A 22,900-nucleotide genomic window follows, 5' to 3' on the forward strand; every position below is an offset into this window, starting at 1 on the left:
ATTTCTGTATATATAAGATTTTGTTCCACAACTGATCAGCTGTAAATACATCTATATCCTAATGCTTCTTTCCAACACTGGTATGAACGTTATAGCTGTATGTAATAAAGCACCAAATTCAGATTGTTTTTCTGATACGAAATTAGGGAGAAACTTTCCGATGTCAATGAAATGAGTGTTCCTTTTGTAAAGTACTTTCAGCCTACCATGGGAAATGTAAGATAACCATTGGCTTTTTTGGGGTGATGCCCACAGGGCATCAGCACTACCATGTGCAAGGGTGCCTAAGCATCTGTATGAATTTTATGACAAATACACAAAGTGAAAGCTAGAAATCTTTGGAAAAAAAGGCGCTTTTTATACAAACCAACCCACCAAACGCGGTGTTGGGAAAAGGTCCCCTTTTCTGCCTCTACCTACAATATTTTGTTTTGACTCTGCGAGCTGCGGGATTCCATTTTTCATCAAATTTGTGCAAATGCTTAGGCATCCCTGCTGGTTGTGTAGTCTTAGAATAAGTATTTCTGTCTGTTACATTATGTGTCTTGAAGACTATCCAAGTGTATGAAAAAGATGATTGTTTGCATTGGTCTTATATGCAAGAATTTCTCAACCTGACGTTAGTAGAGGAAATGTCACAGTCATGCTGGCCATCGTATGTGTGTTGATATTCTCTTTTCAATAAAGATGAAAAAAAAAAAACCCTAAAATGTTCTGTATTTGTTTCTTTTATTTGTGAAGTGCAATTGATAAGATATATTTCACATTGCAAAAGAATTGGCAATCATTGACATATGATGATGAAAATTGCTACATCATACAGGTTATGTCATAAAATTCACACAAAGGGGTATCAAAGCCACGGTTCCAAATATAAATACATTTACAGTCTAAAAATGTTTCAACCGTCGGCTTCCGGTAGTACCAACTTGTATGGCACCTAAGTCTAAATTCTCCTTGTCTACGTCTTCAAAATAACTTGCAGCACTGTAAAACCTCTGAACAATGTGTAGATACCACCACAATCTTGTTTCCTAACTTTGTTACTCAGAGGTACAGAATACAGCATTGTTCTCACACTTTTTCGTATCCTTGAGTGGTCTAAAATACACTGCATCAACCATCTGTATACGGAATAATAAAAACAATTATACAAAATTCATTAGGAACTAAAAATTTGGCTTAAAACATACCTAGCCAAATTTGTGACCGGAAAATAAAAATCACCCTGAGATATGTATCGGTTTGCACTTGAGATGTGACTAATCTGCATATTTATGACACATCTGCATATCACATGACTGCATCAAGTTGCTAATTATATCTCTAATGTTAGGGTGGAATAATTTCTGCATGTTCAAGGGGACATGCTTACGAAATTTGGGGGAATTCTTTCCCACCATTTCACTTTGGAAATTTGAATAACCCTTTGGTCCATAGTTGTTTTTCCTCGATGAGCACTTCTCTATTCCATCTTAGGAAGACATTCTGTCAAGAAATCCTATGAAGTCCCCTCTACTTGACTCAAAGCTCACGTTTCAAGAAAACTTTACCTTCCCAACATTTGCACAAGACTGGGTTTTAAGACACACTTTTCAATCCCACACTTCAAAACTAAAATCGACCCCTATCTTTCTGGGTGCGTTGTGTCTCTTATACAGTCTACCTTGACAGAAAAAAGATCTGCATAAGACACTTCATCTTTTACAATGCATGCATAAGCAAACAAAAATTTCGGGGACTTTCAATTCATTAATTTGTCAACTAGCATATTATCATACTGGCTGCACATACCCGCGTAAATTGCAAGCGTGATATTGCTTGGATGCTGAAAATATCTTCAAAAGAAAATGATTATAGGCAGTGATAGGTGGAGCATAGCAGCTTTTAGAGCGAGCTAAAAAAATCACACTCAAAGCATTTCAGTGGCAGGACAAGTAAACCTTTTTAACATACAAAATGTATGTGTACTTCCTTTTCAACAAAAACTGTTACAAGCTCCATTATAAGCAAGGGGCAACACAAGGATGTGAAACTCAACACTGTTCTATCCTCCTTTTCAACTCCCATTCACTCTCAAAATTTGAAAACTGTACATAAGGCCACACCAGTTTAATTTCTTGGTTAACGGAATTCTTAAAAAAAATGCTAGATTGGAAAAACAACAGGAAAACAGAATCTCAGAGGAAAGTTTGTACTTTGGTGCACACAGTTTCAGGGTGTGAACAGGGTCAGGTGCAAGTTTTCACCCCTGCCTTCTGTTTAAATGATGTCCTTGTGCTAAAATTATTTTTAAAAAATCCGTTAACCAAGAAATCAAATTAGTGTGGCCTAAGATATAGATAGCTGCCGTGTTCCAGTCAGAGACTGGTATATTGTAAGACTATGGACACCATATGTTGGTTGGTAATGCTGGTACCATATGTACCATCCCCTCAATTGGTGGTATGCTGTTTCTTGTTGCTTTGAGGAGGGGTGATCATCCCGGGGATGGACAGAGGGCTGGCTCGGGACAGGGCCGACATCTCCGCCTGTCTGGCCTGGGCTTTCTCCTAGAATGATTCAGAAAACAGACAAAAATTTACATCAACATTTGAAAGAATTAAAACAGCAAAGTTTGTTACCGTTGTGAGAGGTATGACTGCAAATTTTGAATAAATATGAGAGATAGAAGGTATCTGTATTGCCGATATAACAACCCGTAACACACCAGCTTCCCGGGCACGTGGCACAGCAACAGCTGTTCATATAACACAGAACGACCTTGTCACAGCTAGCTACAACTTACAAGCATTGTTTAAAGCTATCTAATGAGGATACCCCTACTGCACTTTGTGGCATAGAGTTCAACTCTATGATAGTTCAAGGGAAAAACAAATACTGCAATCTTAGATTGATAAGTAGAGGTATGACTATTGCTTTTTTTGTTTTTTCTGAGCTGAAGTAAGATACTTAGTAGTTTGTACGTCTGCCAGTTTATCAGTCATTTACTGGTGGACGGTGTGTACTCACTGTTAGTTAAAGTTAAAATCCTCCCACACCATAAGGTGTATAGGGTGCTGCCCACCCCCGTTTCATAGCCCTGGGCCACACTGTGGTGCAAGCACTGCAGCAGGGGGCTAGTCCACTGGCAGTGGAGTGTGTTTAACTTCCATACTGTTTCAGAAGTATGTACCATTTTTTAAAAGTCTTTGGTATGACTCAATGCGCCTCTCGTCCAGAGGTGTCCTACCTGGGGCTTGATCCCGGGCCTTCTGGTCCAAGTAATTTAAACCAGATGTGGCTGGTAACAGAAGCGCAGACACTACACCACAGGGACACCCCCGTGTACTCCCATTCACTCTACTGCCGTACTCACTGTACTGCTTGAATAATTAAACTCACCAGCATAGCCAGATCACAGGTGTGGTTTTGGATATTGTGTGCAGACTCTGGACTGATCTGGTTGTACATCTTGAGTGGAACGTAGCCTGCTTCTCTCCTCGTGATGGCATACGGTGTCATCCACTGCACACAGGGCGCCACTTCTTCCCATGAAAAACCTAGGGAAGGACACAACTTTACTGTTAAGGGATAGACCTACGAAGTACAAAGACTAGTTCTAAAAGATACAAGAATCAAGTATCTACACTCGGCTTTCATTACTTGTCATAAAACGGCAGTCAGGAGTGAAAACTTTAGGACTAGTTACATACTATAGATATTACAAATTAACAAAAATATCAAGAGATGATTACTGTATAATACTGCAATACCTAATTTGCTTCTACATTTCATGATGAATGAGCAAAACTATACTTTCAATTCTCCAAGTATCCTATATTACACCACTTCAGCCTTACAGGTTTTCCAACATATGCAATATCTACATCAATGTAGAACTCAAATACCAACCAACCAACCAACAAACAAACACATCAATTGATTACAATACCATCGTTTTCACTGAGGGTTTATGACCTTCACTGTCACAAGGCTTGTTTACAAGTGAATTAATGAAAGTATATTTTGTTTACCTGAGACTCTGAGGCAGATGTCCCGACAACTGTTGTGGTAGAGAGCAGCAGTGGCAATGGCAGCGTAGGAGAACTGCAGGGAGCTGATGTCCAGCATGCACAGGTCCAACAGCTGCAGAAATAACACCACAGGTTTAGGCAACGATCAAAACTCACAGAAATAACATCACAGGCTTAGGCAACGATCAAAACTCATCTGGACACCAACTAGGGCAGTGTGCCTAATACATGTACATGTATAATTGTTAAGGTACAGGTCTGAACCTGTAATTGTACAAATACAACTTGAAAATTGACAAAACTAGCAAGTAGACTTGTTTTGAGATGGAGATATGTAACTTTCCAGGCAACGGTGACGACTTATCACTATTAATTATCATTCCCCCAGCTTAGTTTTCTCCTATCTTATTATTACATTTACAAGACACAAACAGCATGCACAGGTCCAACAGCTACAGAAATAACACCACAGGCTTAGGCAACAGAACAAAACTTATCTGCACATCAACCTATAAGTGATTTATTCATTTATCTCAAGTATAATATGGCAACAGCAAGTAAATTTCATGGATGAGATCTGCATGCACATTAATAAAAAAATTAAGAAAATTTAAAAAATATATTGTTTCTTTTTTTCACTCTCTCAATAGACTTGGAGTCTGCAGGAGATGTATACATAAAATCTAATTGCTGTGGCCTATGTAGAAACACTTGTCATTTTTACTTGTAGCTGCTATTACATAAGAAGACAGGTCTTTGCCACTGATTTTTGGGTCTACGAAAGCTCTCACTCGCTAGTAAAGAAAAGAGTCTAGAGACCATGGGCATACATGCAGATAAAGATACATGATATACTGGAGGCCATTGTTACCTGGGCAACCTGTACAAAGGTGTGTCCTGAGTATTGTGGCAAGTAGAACTCTTCGCAGTCTATGGCGTCCAGATTAGCCAGCTGGAGGTAGACATTCAGCCAGGAGTTTACTGTCATCGGGGACAACTCCCAGTTCAGGGCCTGTGGGGTCAACAGAATGAGATCATTATATCTATGTCATGCCTGGGCCTGATACGGGTTTTCCGGACCTATGATAACTCTCCGTATCACATAGGGTTCGGGAGTTGTATCACACGGGCTTCTATAGAATATTTCGAATACATTTCGAGTTGCGCCGCCGTAGAAAATTTGAATACCAGACTCAGAGGTTGGAATCAATGTTGTTACAGTTTTGTGTTTGAGGACACAAAACTCCCTCAACTTCGGGCGCATACCGCATTGAAATGTGTGTTTTCTCGGGTGGGTATGACATTAATAAAATACAACACGGTATATTCCGCATCACCCTTGGTCCCAGCACTCCCGCGGGTCGGATCACCCTCCGGCCTACGGGCGATCCTGCCCGCGGTCGGGCTGGTACCTCGGGTAATACGTAATACCCTGTGTTGTATTCTATATTTTTTGTTAACTTTTACATTTTACAGATGTGTACCTTTTTTAAAACAGAACAGGACTCAGTTATGTAAAAAAGGGTATCCCTAGAGCTCAACTTGTAGCAGCCTCACAGTTGAGCTCCTGGTTACAATAAGTTGCTAACCCCAGTTTGAATTCTGGGTCAGGACATCTCAGTGGGGTTTGCACCTGTCTTTTTGAAGAGACATAAAATGGGGTCCCTTGTTCGAGTAGGTGCCTTGAACGAGTTGAAGGAAAAGGACTAGCAACCCCTCCCTGTAAAAACATACCCTGCTAAGGCCACACCAATTTAATTTCTTGGTTAACGGAATTTTCAAAGAAATGCTAGATTGGAAAATCAACATGAAAACAATCTTAGAGCAAAGTTTGTACTTTGGTGCACACAGTTTCAAGGAGTTGACAGGGTCAGGTGCAAGTTTTCACCCTAGCCTTCTGTTTTAATGATTTCCTCGGGCTAAAGTAAAAAAAAAAATCTGTTAACCAAGAAATTGAATTGGTGTGGCCTAATGAAACAGTAAGGTAACTTGCTGCCTTATGTGCCACTAGGGTCTGAACCAAGGAAAATAGAGATGTTTGCGTTACCTTCAACATAACTATTTCCATATCCAGGATTTCTTCATCTGTACAGGCACCATCCGTCACATAGGCAAACTCTGTCACTTTTGGCGGGTATATTTCCTGCAAATATCATAAGTTCTTGTAAGTGTCTCACACAGTAGCTTCATGCAGAAAAATAGTACCATGCTTGAAGAGAGGGGAAATAGAAGCAGGCCTCGAAATTAACCATGTCCCGTGTCCCGAGGACAGTAGAATTTGGGTTCGGGACAATTCAACTTACGTTTCGGGACTATTTCGGGACAATCAGAAAATTCTGAGTCAGTCCCCGTCATGGAGGAACTCGATTCAGCGGAAGATTTTGCGGTAAAGATGTTCCCATTTCCATTGGGAAATGTTTATTAAATAGTTCCATCCGTAGTCAACCTGTTAAGTTGTGCCTAAAAACACCAAAAAAGCAATAAAAACTCCCGCGATTTCGGCCATTTGGCGAAGAATAGAAATAAACACTGGCCATCTTGAAATTTTTAGCGAACTCTCGCTAAATCTCGCAATAACACGCGAGAACGACACAACGCCCTCTAACGAGAATTTGTGAAACTGCAGTTTCAAATGTCGATAGAGGGCCGATATTGCCCGATAATATGATAGATTAAATCCAGCATCGTGCTTTATTCTTTCTCGGGGCGAAATTAAGTACTTCTTTGTTATTTTTGCCATATTAGAAGTTTTACTAAATTAGAAAAAGGTATTGATTTCTTAAAAACTTGTATATTGTATGTTGGAATTCTTCACTGTTTGAGGGCTTTTGTGTTTACTACTGAGTAGTACTGACTGTATATAATTTTGCATGTATTATATTTTGCATGCAAAATGTTTGCCAACATGCAATTTTGTATGCAACTGAAAAAAATATATTTCTAACACACATATGCCATGGCTTGAGTTCAGGTTCAGACTTGAGTATAGGTTCTAAGCTGAACATGAACATCTGGAACTTAATCCAGAACCCCCACTAAGTTCACATCTTTGGCCCTGGTTGGGACACTTCGGGACACTTTCGGGACAGTTGAAATCCACTTTCGGGACGATTCAGGGACAATAGGGAAAAAAGTTAATTTCGAGGCCTGTAGAAGTGGACGTAAATGGACAAAGATATCATTAGTTAGAGCTTACCTGATTCTTCAGAATCTCAACTTGGAAAGTTAGAGGAGACAACAAAAGATAAAAGACTTATATGAGTTGGTCTGGGGATACAAACACAAACACAGAAGAATAGTGAGGACAGATGCATAGCAGACACAGGACTCAGGAGACGTGAAATGTTACAAAATGAGAAAAGAACAGCTGCTTCAAGAAATACAAGACATTAAAAATCACAAGACATTGGAATCTTTTTTCTGTTTATCAATGAATGGGCACAAGCCATTGCAGACAGTTATAAAAAAAATATTATCAAGATGTTTGCAAAAACATAACGTAACTGTGTGGGTGCAGTCATGAGTCATCATTTTCTGACTTTCTAGAACATTAACACTAAGGCCACACCAATTTAATTTCTTGGTTAACGGAATTTAAAAAAAATGCTAGATTGGAAAATAAACAGGAAAACAGTATCTCAGAGGAAAGTTTGTACTTTGGTGCACACAGTTTCAGGGAGTGAACAGGGTCAGGTGCAAGTTTTCACCCCAGCCTTCTGTTTTCAAGATTCTTTTTTGCTAAAATTTAAAAAAATCTGTTAACCAAGAAATTAAATTGGTGTGGCCTAACCAGGACAAACTTACACATACTAACTGATTACCATACTTCTGTTTGCAGAGGGAAGACAAGCTGCTGCCCCCAAATTGTTGTATTGCAGCCAATACCTGAACTGTTTAATTTTGAGTTGACAGTTGTCAGTCCTTACCTCTAACTTTGCTGCTATGAAGAGAGCTGTGATGCCTATATGCTGTAGTCTGTGTTTGGGCAAGTCTCTCTCTGTGGACAGGAATCTGTCGATGAAGTCCTGTGCTAAGTAGAACGTCTCTCTGTGTAATCTGTACACTTCACACACCTACAGAGGGGAGGAAAGCATTTTTTAGAATTTCTAGTACACATGTTTATAAAACTAATGCTTCCTAGCTACATTTCTAGCAGGTTACTTTGAAAAATGTCAGCAAACTTTAAATGTGCTGTCTGTAACAATCAGCATCTGCAGCCATATCCTAGCTACAAGCGGTTATCAACATTAATGTAGCAAAGTGCTCTTGTGGTTACCGGTTATGTTTGTTGACTTAGAATCTAAAGATACTGGGTTTGAATTCTTAGCAGGCCCCAATGTTGTGCACCTTGGGAAAAACACTTAAGACCTATTTCCCCACTCGACTCTGAAATTAAGAGAGCCACACCACGAGCACTTTAAAGATGGGTCTTTCCCGGTGTGAGTGGATCAAACCTTACAGTCCGGTCTAACATAGCTTATTGTAAAAAAAAACTGGTGTGTTGCGCATAAAGGCAGGTTTCTGGTTATACAAAACAAAATAACAAACAAACATAACAAGTGAAAATCTTTATCTTATGTTGAGACCGTACCTCTATTAACCAGTCTAACAAGATGGCCCTCATGCGCGGAGCCAGCCCCTCGTGTCTGTTCAGGTAGTTGTGATCTCTGTTGTAGTGAGCCTCCTTCTCCAACATGGGCGACCACAGCTCTCTGGAGCTGGCCCAGTTCAGGTCGGGTAACGGTGATAGTCTACTGTCGCTGAGGAGATTCCTGATCTGGAAGTGTGAACCTGGAACAGGAAACATCATGGTTAGATCCGAAAATAATTTCATCAGCGCCACCTACATCGGCTACTTATAGCGGTGGGAAGCAGAACTCCAGTCAGAAGCTCTGAGAAGGTATCTGACAGACACCGACAGGTAGCAAGTGAGATTACCTGGTTGTGTAAAAAGAATCTCCTATACCCTATCATGATTAGAGTTAACAAACATAATCTAGAAGGTAAATTTTGTGGTCTGTTCAAGCTGGTGTATTACTGTTGCTCTTTGCCTTCCTGTAAAGGTACCATTGTACAATAGTATACAGTATATTCTTGCCTAAAAAAAAAAGGAAAACCTTTGGTGTGTCACTTTTAAAGTTAGCTGTAGACTTAAGGTTCATTTCAATTTTTTGAAGCTTCACGTTGTGTAGGCAAGTTATGCAGATATTCTACTTTATTCTTTGCTTAAAATTTTCTTTAGAGCTTAATCATAAGTTTTAGGTGCACCAGAGCACCTAATGTGACCTATCCACAGAAGTAAATTTCTCGCCCTGAAAGAGCCTGTGACTGATCAGCCGATCTATGGCAGCAGTTAGCTATGAAACCTGTGTTTAAAGTAGAACCAAATGATCTCACTGCACTGCTCTTGTCTGCATAAATTACAGACCTAACTTACACTGAGACGATTTATGGCATGCCTTCTTTCAAAGAAAGAGAACATAAACATTACACATTCTTCTCACCTCTAAAAACCCCCAGGGCACAGATGGCAATTCATTACAGTAATGCATGGTAATGGTACCAAGAAATGTATTGCTTGTTTTATTGCTCAATTTGTAACCTGTCTACTGTAAATCTTAAAACTTAAGCATTGATTTATTTTTGCAATTTCTTTTGCTATGACCTCTCCACTGCGAATTAGTGACACTGCGAATGTCTCCCTTCAGTGAGTACTGCACTATAGAATTGCTTCTACCGCAAAAGGACATGGATTTATAGCATCTAAAACTGACACAGAATGTACTGAATATTTCCTGGATAAAGTAGAGATGCTTAAAAGATTTTCCTGCTGAAATGACAGCAGCACTACCAAATGAATGAATTAATCAACTACATGGTGCCAGACAGGCTAAAATCCCTAATACACACCCATACTAGACTCTACAAAAGCAACCTTCTTTCAAACATGGTTTGGAGTAAATTCTGCTTTCTTCCGACCTTAAACTGTCATACACACGTTAAAACAGCATCAGTCACATTAAAGAAAGGAACTATGTCTTGAGAAGTTGGATTCCAACTTGGTAACTATCATTGACACTACAAGAGACTGTCCCGAATGAAGTACTCAAAACTGAGCAAAAAACATCACAACTCGACCCTGACAATATAGGACCTTAAGCCAACACTTACCGGGGGTGAAAATCGATTTTCTCCACTCTAAGACAGGGTCAATCATGGCAAAACTAGGGAAAGCACAATTCCACCTTCCTGCGTCTGCCATGTTTGTCCCTCTCACTGAGCACGCTCAGTCATTTCGTCCAATGGCCAAAATCAATCCTAATTGGTCAGCACCTCCCACAGCTTGTTTTTGTTTTCTTTACATTCAAATGCTGATGAGTTTAACACCCCCTTACAAACTTAGACAATGAATATTGAGGTACATAAATTTGCAAATTGACAAAAGATGAAGCTTGCTCTGGGTTCCTCCATGCATTGATGTACATGAGCAGAAGTCATTGTCTGTGCACACAAACGATTGTCTCCATTGTTTTGTTTATTGTGCACGTACAAGGCTAGTGTCTTAACACGACTGTTGATGAATATTCAAAACAAGGAGGTTGTATAACCTCCTTGTTTACACTACCTCAGGTGGTTTCTGGGAAGAGTTTTTGACCTGGATAAAGGCTGTTGCTAGGCAGACATAGAAACTTTTTATCAACTGTTTCAGCAATTACAATATCAAAACCTAAAATATAAAAAATGACATGTTGATAGTATGTATCCTTTCCGTCTTCAAGTATTGTTTGCATCCTAGAAGACTCCAGTGTTACATTCCAATAAAACTTCCATGTAATTTTATGAGCGTCTTGTACGACAAAATAGTAAATATCAAAGAGGGAAATATTTTTGACTCGTGTAAAATAACAATCTTATTTCTTTAGTCAGTAAAAACTAAAAACGTACTCATAAACTTTACATAAAGAATGTCCCTAGGAAAATAAAATAAACTCTTTTGACCAGTTCCGTTGCAGCAACATTTCGCCTAGAGCAGGCGGCCTATCATTGAATTTGACCTTCATTTTCCCGACCCTTACCCACCTACCAAATGTATAAATCCATCCACAGCTTCTCGAGTTATACTGTCCACAAACACACATCCAGACAAACAACACCGAAAACATAACCATCTTGGCAAAGGTAAATTGTTGAGCTTTTCATCTGATACTCACCTACTTCAAAGTCTGCCCTCAACTCTTCTGAGTCTGTGGCAACAATGAAACTACTGCCTACATGTGAACCCTGAGAGATGGGGACCCAGCGATTCTGGAAAACAAAAACAGATCACCTTGTAAGAAACAAGTCATAACATAAATAAATACCAAGATGCATGCATGTAAGATGTTGATAAAAAGGCAAAGATAGTCCCATTGCCTTTTTGAGGCTGTAGGAGCAGTGGGTTGTTATCCACTATGTCTAGGGCACAGTACTGGAGAGAACATTTGCCAGGGGACTTTGGCCATGGAGGGTATCATTCGCTAGGGTTGCATATTTGACCCTCTCTCCATAGCTGACTCCCCTCATCTCTATTTGGCCAATTTCTACTATTTTCGCAGCAACCCGTGGAGGCTGGTAGAGGCTAGTCCCACAGCCTTTTTGAGGCTGTAGGAGCAGCGAGTTGTTATCCACTATGTCTAGGGCACAGTACTGGAAGGTGGAGCCCAACCATTTCCTTTCACCTCCCAAACCAAAGTCAGGTACCCATTTTCATACCCGGGGTTGAGTGAGGAAAGTTGTGTAACATGCCTTTTCCAAGCTCACAACATGTAGCCAGGAATCAAACCTACAACCTCTCCATCTTATCTTATGTCTGCTAGACTAGCTGATCGACCACACGATGTGACATTGACAATAAAAGCTGATTGTGTCATGGGGTTTTATTGTTGCTATAGGTTCATAAACTTTATGGACTTAATTAGAGGTCTCTTACCTCCTAATTTAGTATCAGTAATTATGTTCCAGACACATTATTTGTGTCTTATTGCCTCCCTAAAGTTTATACCATACTTTCTTTATAGCAGTCAACATCCAAATTACTTGTCAAGTTGTATCAATTAAAAGTTGTATGCAAATAGCACTATTAATGAATTGTGTAACACTTTGTGTTTGACAAAAATACATACAATATTGAATATATCTGTATTCCAGCCATTTTAAAGTAGTGACATAAGAGTGGAAAATTCCATCTGTAGTCTGCCAGGCTAGAACTACTGTAATTATCACCTGGCCATTGTTAATAGGTGGAAAATTCTGCACAAAACACAGGTGTTACAAACTCAGATGTTGCAAGTGCAACTCGAGAAGTATTCATAGACAACATTCCTTTGTTATGTGAGCATCTATATGGCTCCTATCTTGAGTAGCCTACAATATCCCTTTTATCAAAGGCAGCCTCTATTTGATCTTCACCTTTTAATTGTCTTGGAGCAATTTTAGAGGATTTGTTTGTGAATGGAAAATTTTATGTAAGTTTTTGATGATGATGTAAGTTTGCAATAAGAGACAAGGTGGGATTGTCTTTTTCGCACAGAAGTAAAATTTGTCATCCGTCTTTGGCTGCTATCTTGTATGGTTTCATTGAGTATAATTAAATTAACACACTCAATCCAGACTTGGGCAGTTTGGCATCTGACTGTCGTATGATTCCTAAAATGATAGAGTGGGCGAGAAATGCAAATTTCAGTTTGCCCTTGATTTTCAGGGTTCTCGATTTCATTTGGGAGGCGTGCAGCATGGGAAAGGTGCAAATTTGACAGGATGTGGACTGCATGAGGTCCATTGTTCCCCTGCATGCAAAGTGTACCCCCACAGTTTGCCCCCTATCTTAACTCAGAGTAAACAATGGCTTCTCCCAGCCTTACAAAAAACTGGCCGTGCACAGGGGCAAACAAAAAGCTAGGTCCAACTTAAAAGGGAAAATTGGAACACTGTGACTCCACTGAAAGGATGAAGCAGTGGCAGTAAGGCAAGGGTCAGAACACCTCAACACCGGACCAATTGGTTATCACAACACAGCGCAATTTGCTGCAAACATTCGCCTAACAAGATAAGCGTGGTCTTCTGTAACTATTAAACTTTTGGACCGCGTTCATACCAGGATTCACCAAGGGCACAGGATTGATCCTGATTCACGAATCCTGATGTGAACAGTCCGTATTAGGTGGATTTGGGGGACTGAATTGGGATATCCTGGTATGAACAGGTCTTACTCACATGCTTGCGGTCTGAATGAGACCATAACAAACTTTAACTCCATATGTACTAAAATATGTACCCAAGGACCATTTCCTTTATCATTTACTCTTATGTAAGACATTTTCATCTTTAAGTACAGTGATTTTTTCTCTTTTACTGCAAAGGTGAGATTATAGCATTGTAGAGCACATAAGGAGTGATGTATTCCGATATTTATGTAAGACAAGGGCTTGACTCAAGATTGTATAGGACTCGGGGAGTGACTTGTCTTCTCATCAGCAAACTCAAGATGTCAGCTGTCTTGCTGCAGTATTCAGAGTCTGATTGCGTACTGATCTCTTATCATGTCGTGTCAAAATAAAAAATCTTTTAATAGCAGGGACAGTGATGTCTACAGGCTACAGCCCTAGCAAGTCTGTCATGGGAAGTTTAAATGAATGGCCAAAGCAAGAAGTATATAACCAAATAGGATCAAAGTTAAGTGAGGAAAAAGTCAGGCTCCTGAGAGCAATTTAATAGGTATTTGGTAATATGATATGTAACGTTAGCATTGCTGCTTCTTTCCATGCATGATGCCGAATTTTCAGGTCCTCCAATGCAAAGTAAGTCAGGTACTTCACAAGTGCCTGCTAATCTGGGTCTTCTATTAGTACACACTGGCAAAGTTTATCACCTCATTCTAGGCAGTGTTGTATGTGCTGATGGGGCACGGTAATTTTCCCCTCACACCTAAATTGAATAACAACATCAAAGTTTGTACTGCAGCCTTTCATTTGTAAAAAAAGGATTTCCCTTGGCAACAGTACAGGGCACCCTGAACAGCCATCCACATCATAAATTTTCTCATTCAGCATCATTTACATGATTTAGAAGCTGGTCACCACTAGATGACCCTGGGTTGATCTTTCTACAGTGGCCAGCTAAAATACAATACAGCTATTAAGGCAGCAATTTTATATCCTCTTATTGTGTTTCTGTGGGTGACAGCCTGAAAGGCATGATATATGACTAGCTTGGGTCCATGTAACATGAGAGCAAACTACGACAAGACTACTACATGCTAGGCACCTTGCCCACAACACAACATTTGAATGAATTGTGAAATTTTGTAAGACAGACTCTAAGACTACAAGAAGTCCCCACTTTCTTGTGTGTCCGGGTTTTGGGGAGTGCTTCACCTGTTACGTCTTGCAAGTGTACAATGGGAGGTGGGGTCACCTCTAAGTTGCACTTGTTCTGTGCAACGAATGAGGACACTTAAAAACTTTCTACAGTTAAGACTATCTAATTTTACACAGAAAAGCACGGAAAAGTGAAGTATAAGACACAAGTAATTGAAAAGAAATACTGTAACTTGAATGGGTGGATTGGGGCGTTTTACATCGTGACCCTATTTGTTCAGGTTATTCCGGGCGGCACCCGACACCCTTTCAACCCCAGCGGTAGAACAGGGGCCTCCGCCAGGTCAGCGACACCAAGGTCTCTCAACATTTTGCATTCTAACTAAAAAATCCACAACTAAATCAACATATCGACTACACCAAGCTGTTGTTGAGAATATTTTCTACCTATAATCAAAAATCGTTCGATAATTTTGCTCAAAATCGTTAAAAATTCGGGGCGGTTTTTCGCGGGAAAATTTTTTTTCGCGGGCGCGCGAAAGACCAGGTAGCTGCTGAAGCGGTGGGGCCAAACATAAACATGGCGCGAAATAAACAATACCCCGATTAAGCTATAATTTTCCGGTAAGAATGAGTTAAATCCGGCGGTTTTACCTGGATCTGGAACTGCTGTCTTCTTTTGGCAACGTCTTGGTTCCCCATGTTTTCCTGTGAGACGAATGAATTTAGCTCAGTACAAAACATTTGGGACCGAAGTGAAATGAAGATGAATGAATGACACTGTAGCAAATCCTTCCGTTTAGCTCGACATTTTTGGGCACATAAAAATTCTTACCGGCGATGCCTTTCTCTTTCTTGTGCAAAGTACGAAGGCTGGTTCTTCAGTCGTTTCAAGTTTCTGCTTTCTAGCCTTTTGCCTCACACTGGAAAAAATAAATAATTCGCAATGATTTGGAATCCATCTTGATACTTGAAACAAAATCCAAATTTCATTAGGGTCAGGACAGGGCTGAATTTACACCGCCGAAGTATGGATTTCTTCACCTTCTTCTTGACATTCTATCACAATCCTTCATCCACTTCTCGTTGGTTGAAGCCTGGAGATCCTGAAAGAGAAAAAATGGTCAAAATACGCCACAAAAATATGTCCAACCAACGACAATCAGAAAATCTGGGAAGCGGCCATCTTTGATGACCCAGTGATAGTTCGCGCCAAATCTTTTCCTGTTGTGTTTCGTCAAAGTTCGTCATAAAAATTGCAAAGATGCTTGGTAGGATAGAACTATATGTCATTGGTTTTTGTACATTATTTGGTAAGAATTTTGTGAGACGGATGCTCTACATTTTAATCTTTTTTTTCCGATAAACGAGCCGATCCCACAACAGCACAAAAGGTCGCCATCTTCGACTGAGAGGGATCGACTACGCTTGGAAAATCGAATTTTTCGTCGTTTCCTGGTGATCGGAATTCCTCCACTTCGATATAATTGCTTAGATATAAGTCTTCGCTACCTGATGACAAAATATGGAGCAAAATGACCGCCGTTGAGTAAAAATACACACCAAATTCACAGAGGGGTCCGTCACACAGCCGTCCCAGAGCTTCGTCGACACCAAGTCCTTTGGCCGCCAACAGCCCTGCCTCCCTGCTAAATGCGGTTACCAAACGCCAAGACAAGCAAAGTAACAGCAGCTAAGCCAAAAACAAACATATGATTCATATATTTAATAATTGCCAATGTATAATAATACAATCATCATACTAATGATTATATTTTATTAATGTTTGATCTTTTAAGCTGATAACTGCTCAAACTGAAAAGGGGTATTTTGCGTTTGGTGACGCTCAATGTCAATTTGCTCCACTTCGTGACGTCTACATATGTTTTAAAAAATATGGCGCGAAATTCTCACATGGTAGGAAATAGGAGGGGCAGCCTAGTGCTTTTCGAACTAAAATTCTATATGACGTGTCTAGTTCCCGTAAACACACAAATATAAATATATGCTTGAATAAAAGCTAATACTTATGTAGAAGATTTGAAGTTTAGGTCTTATTTGGTCAGTTATTAGAGAATTAGTATGATCACCATCCCTATGCTCAAAGTGTACTAGTCCATCCGCGGGAAGGAGGGAATGTGAGAATGAGGCGTCGAAGAAAATCGAAGTGACCATTGGTCAAGACGTAGTCACATGACGGGCAAAGTTGGAGGGAGAAGGAAAATGGCAGCTGTTGGAGGTGTGTCTGTGGACTTTTAAACGCTTCATTAGTGAATCCCTCCAGTTGTCGTCCACGTAACGACCTGAGCGTGGCCGGGTGTGTTTTTGTCATCATCTTCAGACCTGGGTGGCCATCGTACAGCTAGGGCTGAGGGAGATGCAGCGGTTCCAGAAGGTGTTTGGGCGGCTGCAGGCGGCCGCCATCGGCATGGTTCATGTAGGGGCACTACCAGGTACAAATTCCACTGCTATAAGTTAACACTGGGCGATCGAACACAGTTTGTGTGGCTACTAGTAAATTTGGAGTTATGGACGTCAGTGATATGTTTCTCTCCACGGATAATGATAAAGTCAATAGTCAAAGAATGACATGTTTGCAGATGGAAACTTGTTGGGGGTGTTATTTGGAGCAAAGGGGGTCATACAAAATAGAGGGTCTGCATGGGGGGATGTTGGCAACTCTTAACAGTAAATCTTGGAGGGTCGACAACAATGCTTAACGATAAATTCAGGAGGACTGACAAGGCTTAACAGTTAATTAACTTGTTCTTGCAAAAGTCTGGGGAATCCTGTGGCGTCTGGCAAAACTAGACTGCGAACATCGTCACGACATTTGCTCCGTTGTGAACTTTGAGCAATCTGGCATTCAACTTCGTGATACGAATAATTTGTCAAAAATGATATTCAGGATAAAGAATCAAGTGTTACGTAAAATGAAGGCAACCAGTTACGCTTCACGAAGAATTTAACAACACCATCTAACCTTAAATTAGAGCAGGTGGTCTACGATTAACGGTGAATCAGAATTTTGAGAGTAGCCTTTGTCATGTTTCTTTAATACTTATATTTCATCCATGTTCAGGGACACCAAGAAGCAGTGCAACTGTTGGTCAGCTGATTGACAAGGCCTGTCAAGAGGCAGAGATATACAAGAGAGCAGGATTGGTAAAGAAATGATTGTCAAATACTGTAAATGCATTTAAGTTTGCATGGTTTTTATTTTGCGCTGAGGCGAAAATGGAGTGTTTGCGGTCGTTTTAAGTTTGCGGCAGCGCTATAGTCACATACTGCTACAGTATTGGACAAATATGTTTGCGGTGGTTTTAAGTTTGCGGTGAAACGATCGCCGCGAAAACTGCGAACATAAGACCATCACAAACATTGCTGCGTTTACAGAACTGTATATGTATGTGAAATGATGTTCATCTCAATTGTGAAGCAGCACACATATCATGTAGTCATCACCATATAAAGTTATACCATTAATGCGTCAAGCTATGGGAGAGGGTCTGCATAGCAAGCAAGCAATTCTAATTCACTGTTAATCGTAGCCGGCCCACACTAATTCAACGTTAAGCGTTGTAGGTAAAGTATTTGTGAACCTTTAGTGGTCGCTTGAATTCTCACATAGCACATTATTTGAGATCCGGAATCATTCAGATCTTGCAATAAGGTACTTTCTCAATGTTCACAGCAAAGTTCTCTAACGGTTTGTCCCTGTATTGTTCTGTCAGGATGCTGTGATGGTTGAAAACATGCACGACGTGCCATACTTGTTGGGCGGTGATGTTGGCCCCGAGGTGACGGCTACCATGACAGCGGTGTGCCGAGAGGTCCGGCGAGTGTGTCCGCGTGTACCGTGCGGCGTGCAGGTTCTGTCAGCGGCCAACAAACAGGCTCTGGCTGTAGCTCTTGCTGCAGGTAACGGTCTCTAGTTTTATCAGCTCAACAGGGGTGTCCCTGTGGTGTAGTGGTCTGCGCCTTCTGCCTCTCACCACATCTGGTTCAAATTACTTGGAACAGAAGGACTGGGGTTCAAGCCCCAGGTAGGACACCTCTGGACAAGAGGCGCATGGAGTCATACCAAAGACTTTATAAAAATGGTACATACTTCTGAAACAGTATGGAAGTTAAACACACTTCACTGTCAGTGGACTAGCCCCCTGCTACAGTGATTGCAACACAGTGTGGCCCAGGGCTATGAAACGGAGATGGGCACTGCCCTATACATCAATAATGGTGTCGGAGGATTTGAACTAACTAACAGGAAATTGGAGGTACCTCCAGCACCAGGGGTGCCTAAGCATTCCTACATTTTTATGAAAAACGTATGATTTTTTTTAAAAATCCACAAAGCACTATTAGAAAACGTACAAAACTTATGAAAAACAGATGCTTTTTATCCCAAATGACCAACTGCTGCCTGGGTCATGCGACAAAATGTAATGCATGCGGGATATCGAAGATGGTGTTGTTCAGCTGAAATGTCAGGAAAAGAAGGTGTTATCTGCCGAAATGAAGCATAAGAGTAGCTCACAGACTATCATCTTTGTTCAATGCTTAAGTGTCAAAATATTTTGTGTAGAAACATTTCTCCCAATGTAGTAGTGGGCATATTAAGTGTCTGTTTTCATAAGATATGTACAGTTTGAATAGTGCTCCATGCATTTTTCATAAGATTTGTATGTTTTCACAAAACTTGCTTCATGCATTTTTCATTAAGATGCGTAACTATGTATGTTTTTGCAAAGTGCTTCAAGCCTTTTTTCATAAAATACTCATAAGATTCGTAACAATGCCTCAGCACCTCACCATGGAAACTGCCTACCTACCTGAAGTATAACAATTATCAGCATGTGTGGATATCAACTATGAATAACAAAAAAAGCAATTTATTAACTTGTATAATGCTCTTGTGTTCAAAATGTCATAATCTTTTAAGCCTTGACCATTTCTGTGTTAATCCCTTTGCCCAAATGCAGCTGTTGCTTTGACCACTAAGAGTGAAGAAAGGGGAGCTATTATGAGATTATGGGCCACCCTTGTTGTGTTGTAGTGATGGGAGCTCTATTCAATGATACACTTGTTGTAATCAGTCTGTAAGGCCACACCAATTTAATTTCTTGGATAACATTTTTTTTTTTTAATTTAGCACAAGGACATCATTAAAACAGAAGACTGGGGTGAAAACTTGTACCTGACCCTGTTCACTCCCTGAAATTGTGTGCACCAAAGTACAAACTTTCCTCTGAGATTCTGTTTTCATGTTGATTTTCCAATCTAGCATTTTTTCAAAAAGAAAAATAACATGCTGCACATAAAACTAACATGCTGTGGCCTAACATGCTAAGTAGACGATCTGTCCATTGTGTTCCCCGCAGGTCTGGACTTTGTGCGTGTGGAAGGGTTTGTGTTCTCCCATGTAGCAGACGAGGGGTTTTTAAACAGCTGTGCTGGTGACCTGCTGCGGTACAGGACAATGATTGGTGCAGACAGCATCATGGTCTTTACTGACATCAAGAAGAAACACAGGTGGGCAGGTGTCCTTTTCAACAGGCTGTAGGTGGATGAGGTAGGGTGTATCTACCAGGCTCCAGATGTGGCTGGAAAGAGTAGAAATTGGCCAAATAGACAGATAACATACCAGAGGAGTTGGTCACCCAATAGATACAGTTTGCCACGTCAGTTTCCAGCCATGTCTGGAGCCTAGTAGAGGCTAGATGGGGGGTGTCATATGGATGTCTGGGGTTCATATCCTCCAGGAAGCAGGTTCACCTCCAAGAGGGGTATTGTTTTTGGTTGTGTATGTGTGTTTGCAGCTATAACTCAAGATCCTTTTGGTGGATTTGTATATGGGTAGTTATTGAGGTCCTTTAAAAACATTGCAATTTTGGTCCCCTAGCAGTATGTTTAGGTACTGCAGCATTACAGACCCACACCCCCTTCCTGAAAGTAATGTGGTATAGTATACACCATGGATAGCTGGCCAGCTGACCACCAGAGAAATGACTCCTTATGGGAGGGAGATAGCTGGAATTGATGAAGGGAAGAAAAAGAGGATCACTAACATCTGTGATGATTAGGGTTATGGCATTAAGAAATTCACAAAGGCTCTGAATGTTTCATGTAGGTCCTCGTATGAAATCTTTAATTTCTTGTTCTTTCCTATTCTGTAGCTCCCATGCCATAACTGCAGATGTGAGCATTGCTGACACAGCACGCGCAGCAGAGTTCTTCCTATCTGATGGTGTCATAGTCACAGGCACAGAGACGGGCAGACCAGTGGACAGCAAGGAACTCAAAGGTGATTTTCTCTTGCGTTTTCCAAAGCAGAGCCTTTCCTGCGGCCTATACAATATATCTTGGGAAGGTTTTGTGCAGCAGGGCTGAGGTTTCTACTTTCGTCGGCATGGCCTCTACCAGCTACGTTAAAAGCAAGTTCTGCGTTAAATCCTCTTACAAAACCAGTTCAAAGCTGCAAGTAATCGCCCTTTTGGGAGGCAAGGTTGTACGAAAAAGCAAAGGCTACTTTTTAAGGACCATGTGTCCAGTCATGTCACAGTAATGGACTGAGATTACTCAGTACTCCTACTGCTGTTTTTGTCCCTGTGCCCCACAGAGGTTCAGCAGGCTGTGGACATTCCAGTGCTGGTGGGGTCTGGAGTCAGCACAGAGAACCTCCCGACATATCTCAGGGCCAACGGACTGATAGTCGGGTCCTACTTCAAGAAAAATGGGCGTTGGCAGAATGAGGTGGACCTGGACAGAGTGGACAGGTTCATGGATAGGCTGTCCACTCTGAGACAAAAACTCAGGTGACAGCTCAGCGGAACAGGTCAAAATTGCCAGCTGAAGACACACCAATTTAATTTCTTGGTTAACAGATTTTTTGAAAAACTGCTAAATTCCAAAATCAACATGAAAACAGAATCTCAGAGGAAAGTCTGTACTTTGGTGCACACAGTTTCAGGGAGTGAACAGGGTCAGGTGCATGTTTTCACCCCAGCCTTCTGTTTTAATGATGTCCTTGTGCTAAAATTTACAAAAAAATTTGTTAACCAAGAAATTAAATTGGTGTGGCCTAAGGCATAGGAAAATCATTACTGTGGTTCCGATAGCGGTCCTGAAAATCATAGGGTCGGCAGGAAGGGATTCGTGCTGTTTTTTAAAATCATTTTGGCAGAAATGATCCAACACTGTTTAACAATGCAAAATTGAAACGCATCAGGACAGTTATTTTCAACATCATATTTCAACCATGCAGATCAAGGACATTATATAATGTCCTTGTGCAGATATACAAGTGTGTTAAATGCATTTTAAGAGATTGATTTATACCAAGTGCAAGTTGCTGTTATTGGATGAAAGATCCCCTTTGCTTAATTTAGGAGATGAATCAATTAAGACTTTGAAAGTGATGCTGATGCATTAATGTGGACCAATACAACAATTTTTACAACAAGAATGTATCAGACTTATAGTTGCAGAGCAAAGTCAATTTGTACATCCCTTTCAGTTTTTAAAGAATCCTGAAAGTCCTGCATTAGATATCAAAGTTGAGAATAATGTAAATATCACAGAATATCTATTTTACGAATAATGAGTGTATGATATCCTGTTTCATCGTTTAGAAAAATTACCAAGTTGGTCCATCTCTTCTGTAATGGAGTACCATCAACTGTCAAACTAAGCAGCATCATTGATTTTAGAAGGATTCAGATTTTGCTACTTCTTCACCCCTGTAATGCCATGTAAAGGACCAGGCAGACAATAAAGAGTCACAAAAAGGACGTGAAGAGAAATAGATGTCTTCATTTTCATGAAACCAACTTACACCAGATTCTGCAAGTATTAAACGTACCATTTTGCTAACAAGCAGCAAAAGGTACCACACTTACACCATATTACCTTTTCTGTGCTCTAAAATGTAATTTTTGTTTTCTTTACCAACATGAGATACTGTAAGGTGAAGCTTAAAAAGCCTGGGTTCAAGACAAGATTACTGTTATTGCTATTACATCACTCCTATCATGTTTGATCATGTATTTTAAGTTCAATACTTTCTATCATTGAATACTTCAATACAGTTACAAGTTTCAAATTAAAACCTTTTCCTATGCCATTAGTTAAAGTCTTTTCCAAGAAAAAAATCTTTCCCACTCTCCATGGCCATCAACTCGTTACCAAACCACCACACCATTTCTTACCTACTCCTTAGGAGTAATTCCTTCACATCTCTGTTACAGCTAAATGTTTCACAATCCTCAACTTTTTCAACAGTAAGAACACTGTATAATCTACATCAATTAGAAGCCTATGCCATCTACAAACTTCAGAATATGCTGATAACATGTACAATATATGTACACAGGACTACACGTTTCTGTAGCTTGTAGAGATGCTTGAGTAATATTGTATGCTCTCAGCAAAGTGATGAGAAATTAGAATTACATGCTGTGGTCACCTCACAGCTTTGTCATTAAAATTAACTTTATCTGACATTTAGAAAGAGGCTAAGTATAACAAGGA

General features: G+C 40.3%; 2 protein-coding genes across 3 annotated transcripts; one reads left to right on the plus strand and one right to left on the minus strand.

The window, feature by feature from the left end:
* Window positions 1-712: 712 nt before the first annotated feature.
* LOC136438614 (G1/S-specific cyclin-E1-like) lies at window positions 713-16,046 on the minus strand. 2 transcript variants are annotated; one of them, XM_066433499.1, is made up of 12 exons: window positions 15,935-16,046; window positions 15,416-15,477; window positions 15,207-15,294; window positions 15,026-15,079; window positions 11,228-11,321; window positions 8,608-8,807; window positions 7,943-8,089; window positions 6,064-6,159; window positions 4,888-5,028; window positions 4,017-4,128; window positions 3,385-3,542; window positions 713-2,552 (listed from the first exon to the last, which is right to left on the minus strand). In XM_066433499.1, exons 2-12 carry the CDS (start codon window positions 15,445-15,447, stop codon window positions 2,436-2,438), a joined length of 1,239 nt encoding a protein of 412 aa, XP_066289596.1. In that variant the 5' UTR covers window positions 15,448-15,477; window positions 15,935-16,046; the 3' UTR covers window positions 713-2,435. The 2 variants fall into 2 exon arrangements, with proteins under 2 accessions (XP_066289596.1, XP_066289597.1); XM_066433500.1 differs by lacking the exons at window positions 11,228-11,321; window positions 15,026-15,079; window positions 15,207-15,294; window positions 15,416-15,477; window positions 15,935-16,046 and adding an exon at window positions 10,188-10,318.
* Window positions 16,047-16,657: 611 nt separating this feature from the next.
* Window positions 16,658-21,209, plus strand: LOC136438616 (uncharacterized protein F13E9.13, mitochondrial-like). The gene is made up of 6 exons (XM_066433502.1): window positions 16,658-16,824; window positions 17,454-17,536; window positions 18,106-18,292; window positions 19,753-19,903; window positions 20,548-20,675; window positions 20,991-21,209. Exons 1-6 carry the CDS (start codon window positions 16,749-16,751, stop codon window positions 21,188-21,190), a joined length of 825 nt encoding a protein of 274 aa, XP_066289599.1. The 5' UTR covers window positions 16,658-16,748; the 3' UTR covers window positions 21,191-21,209.
* The last annotated feature ends 1,691 nt before the right edge of the window (window positions 21,210-22,900 follow it).

Source organism: Branchiostoma lanceolatum, chromosome 7 (genome assembly GCF_035083965.1).
Source record: "Branchiostoma lanceolatum isolate klBraLanc5 chromosome 7, klBraLanc5.hap2, whole genome shotgun sequence".
Lineage (NCBI taxonomy): Eukaryota > Metazoa > Chordata > Leptocardii > Amphioxiformes > Branchiostomatidae > Branchiostoma > Branchiostoma lanceolatum.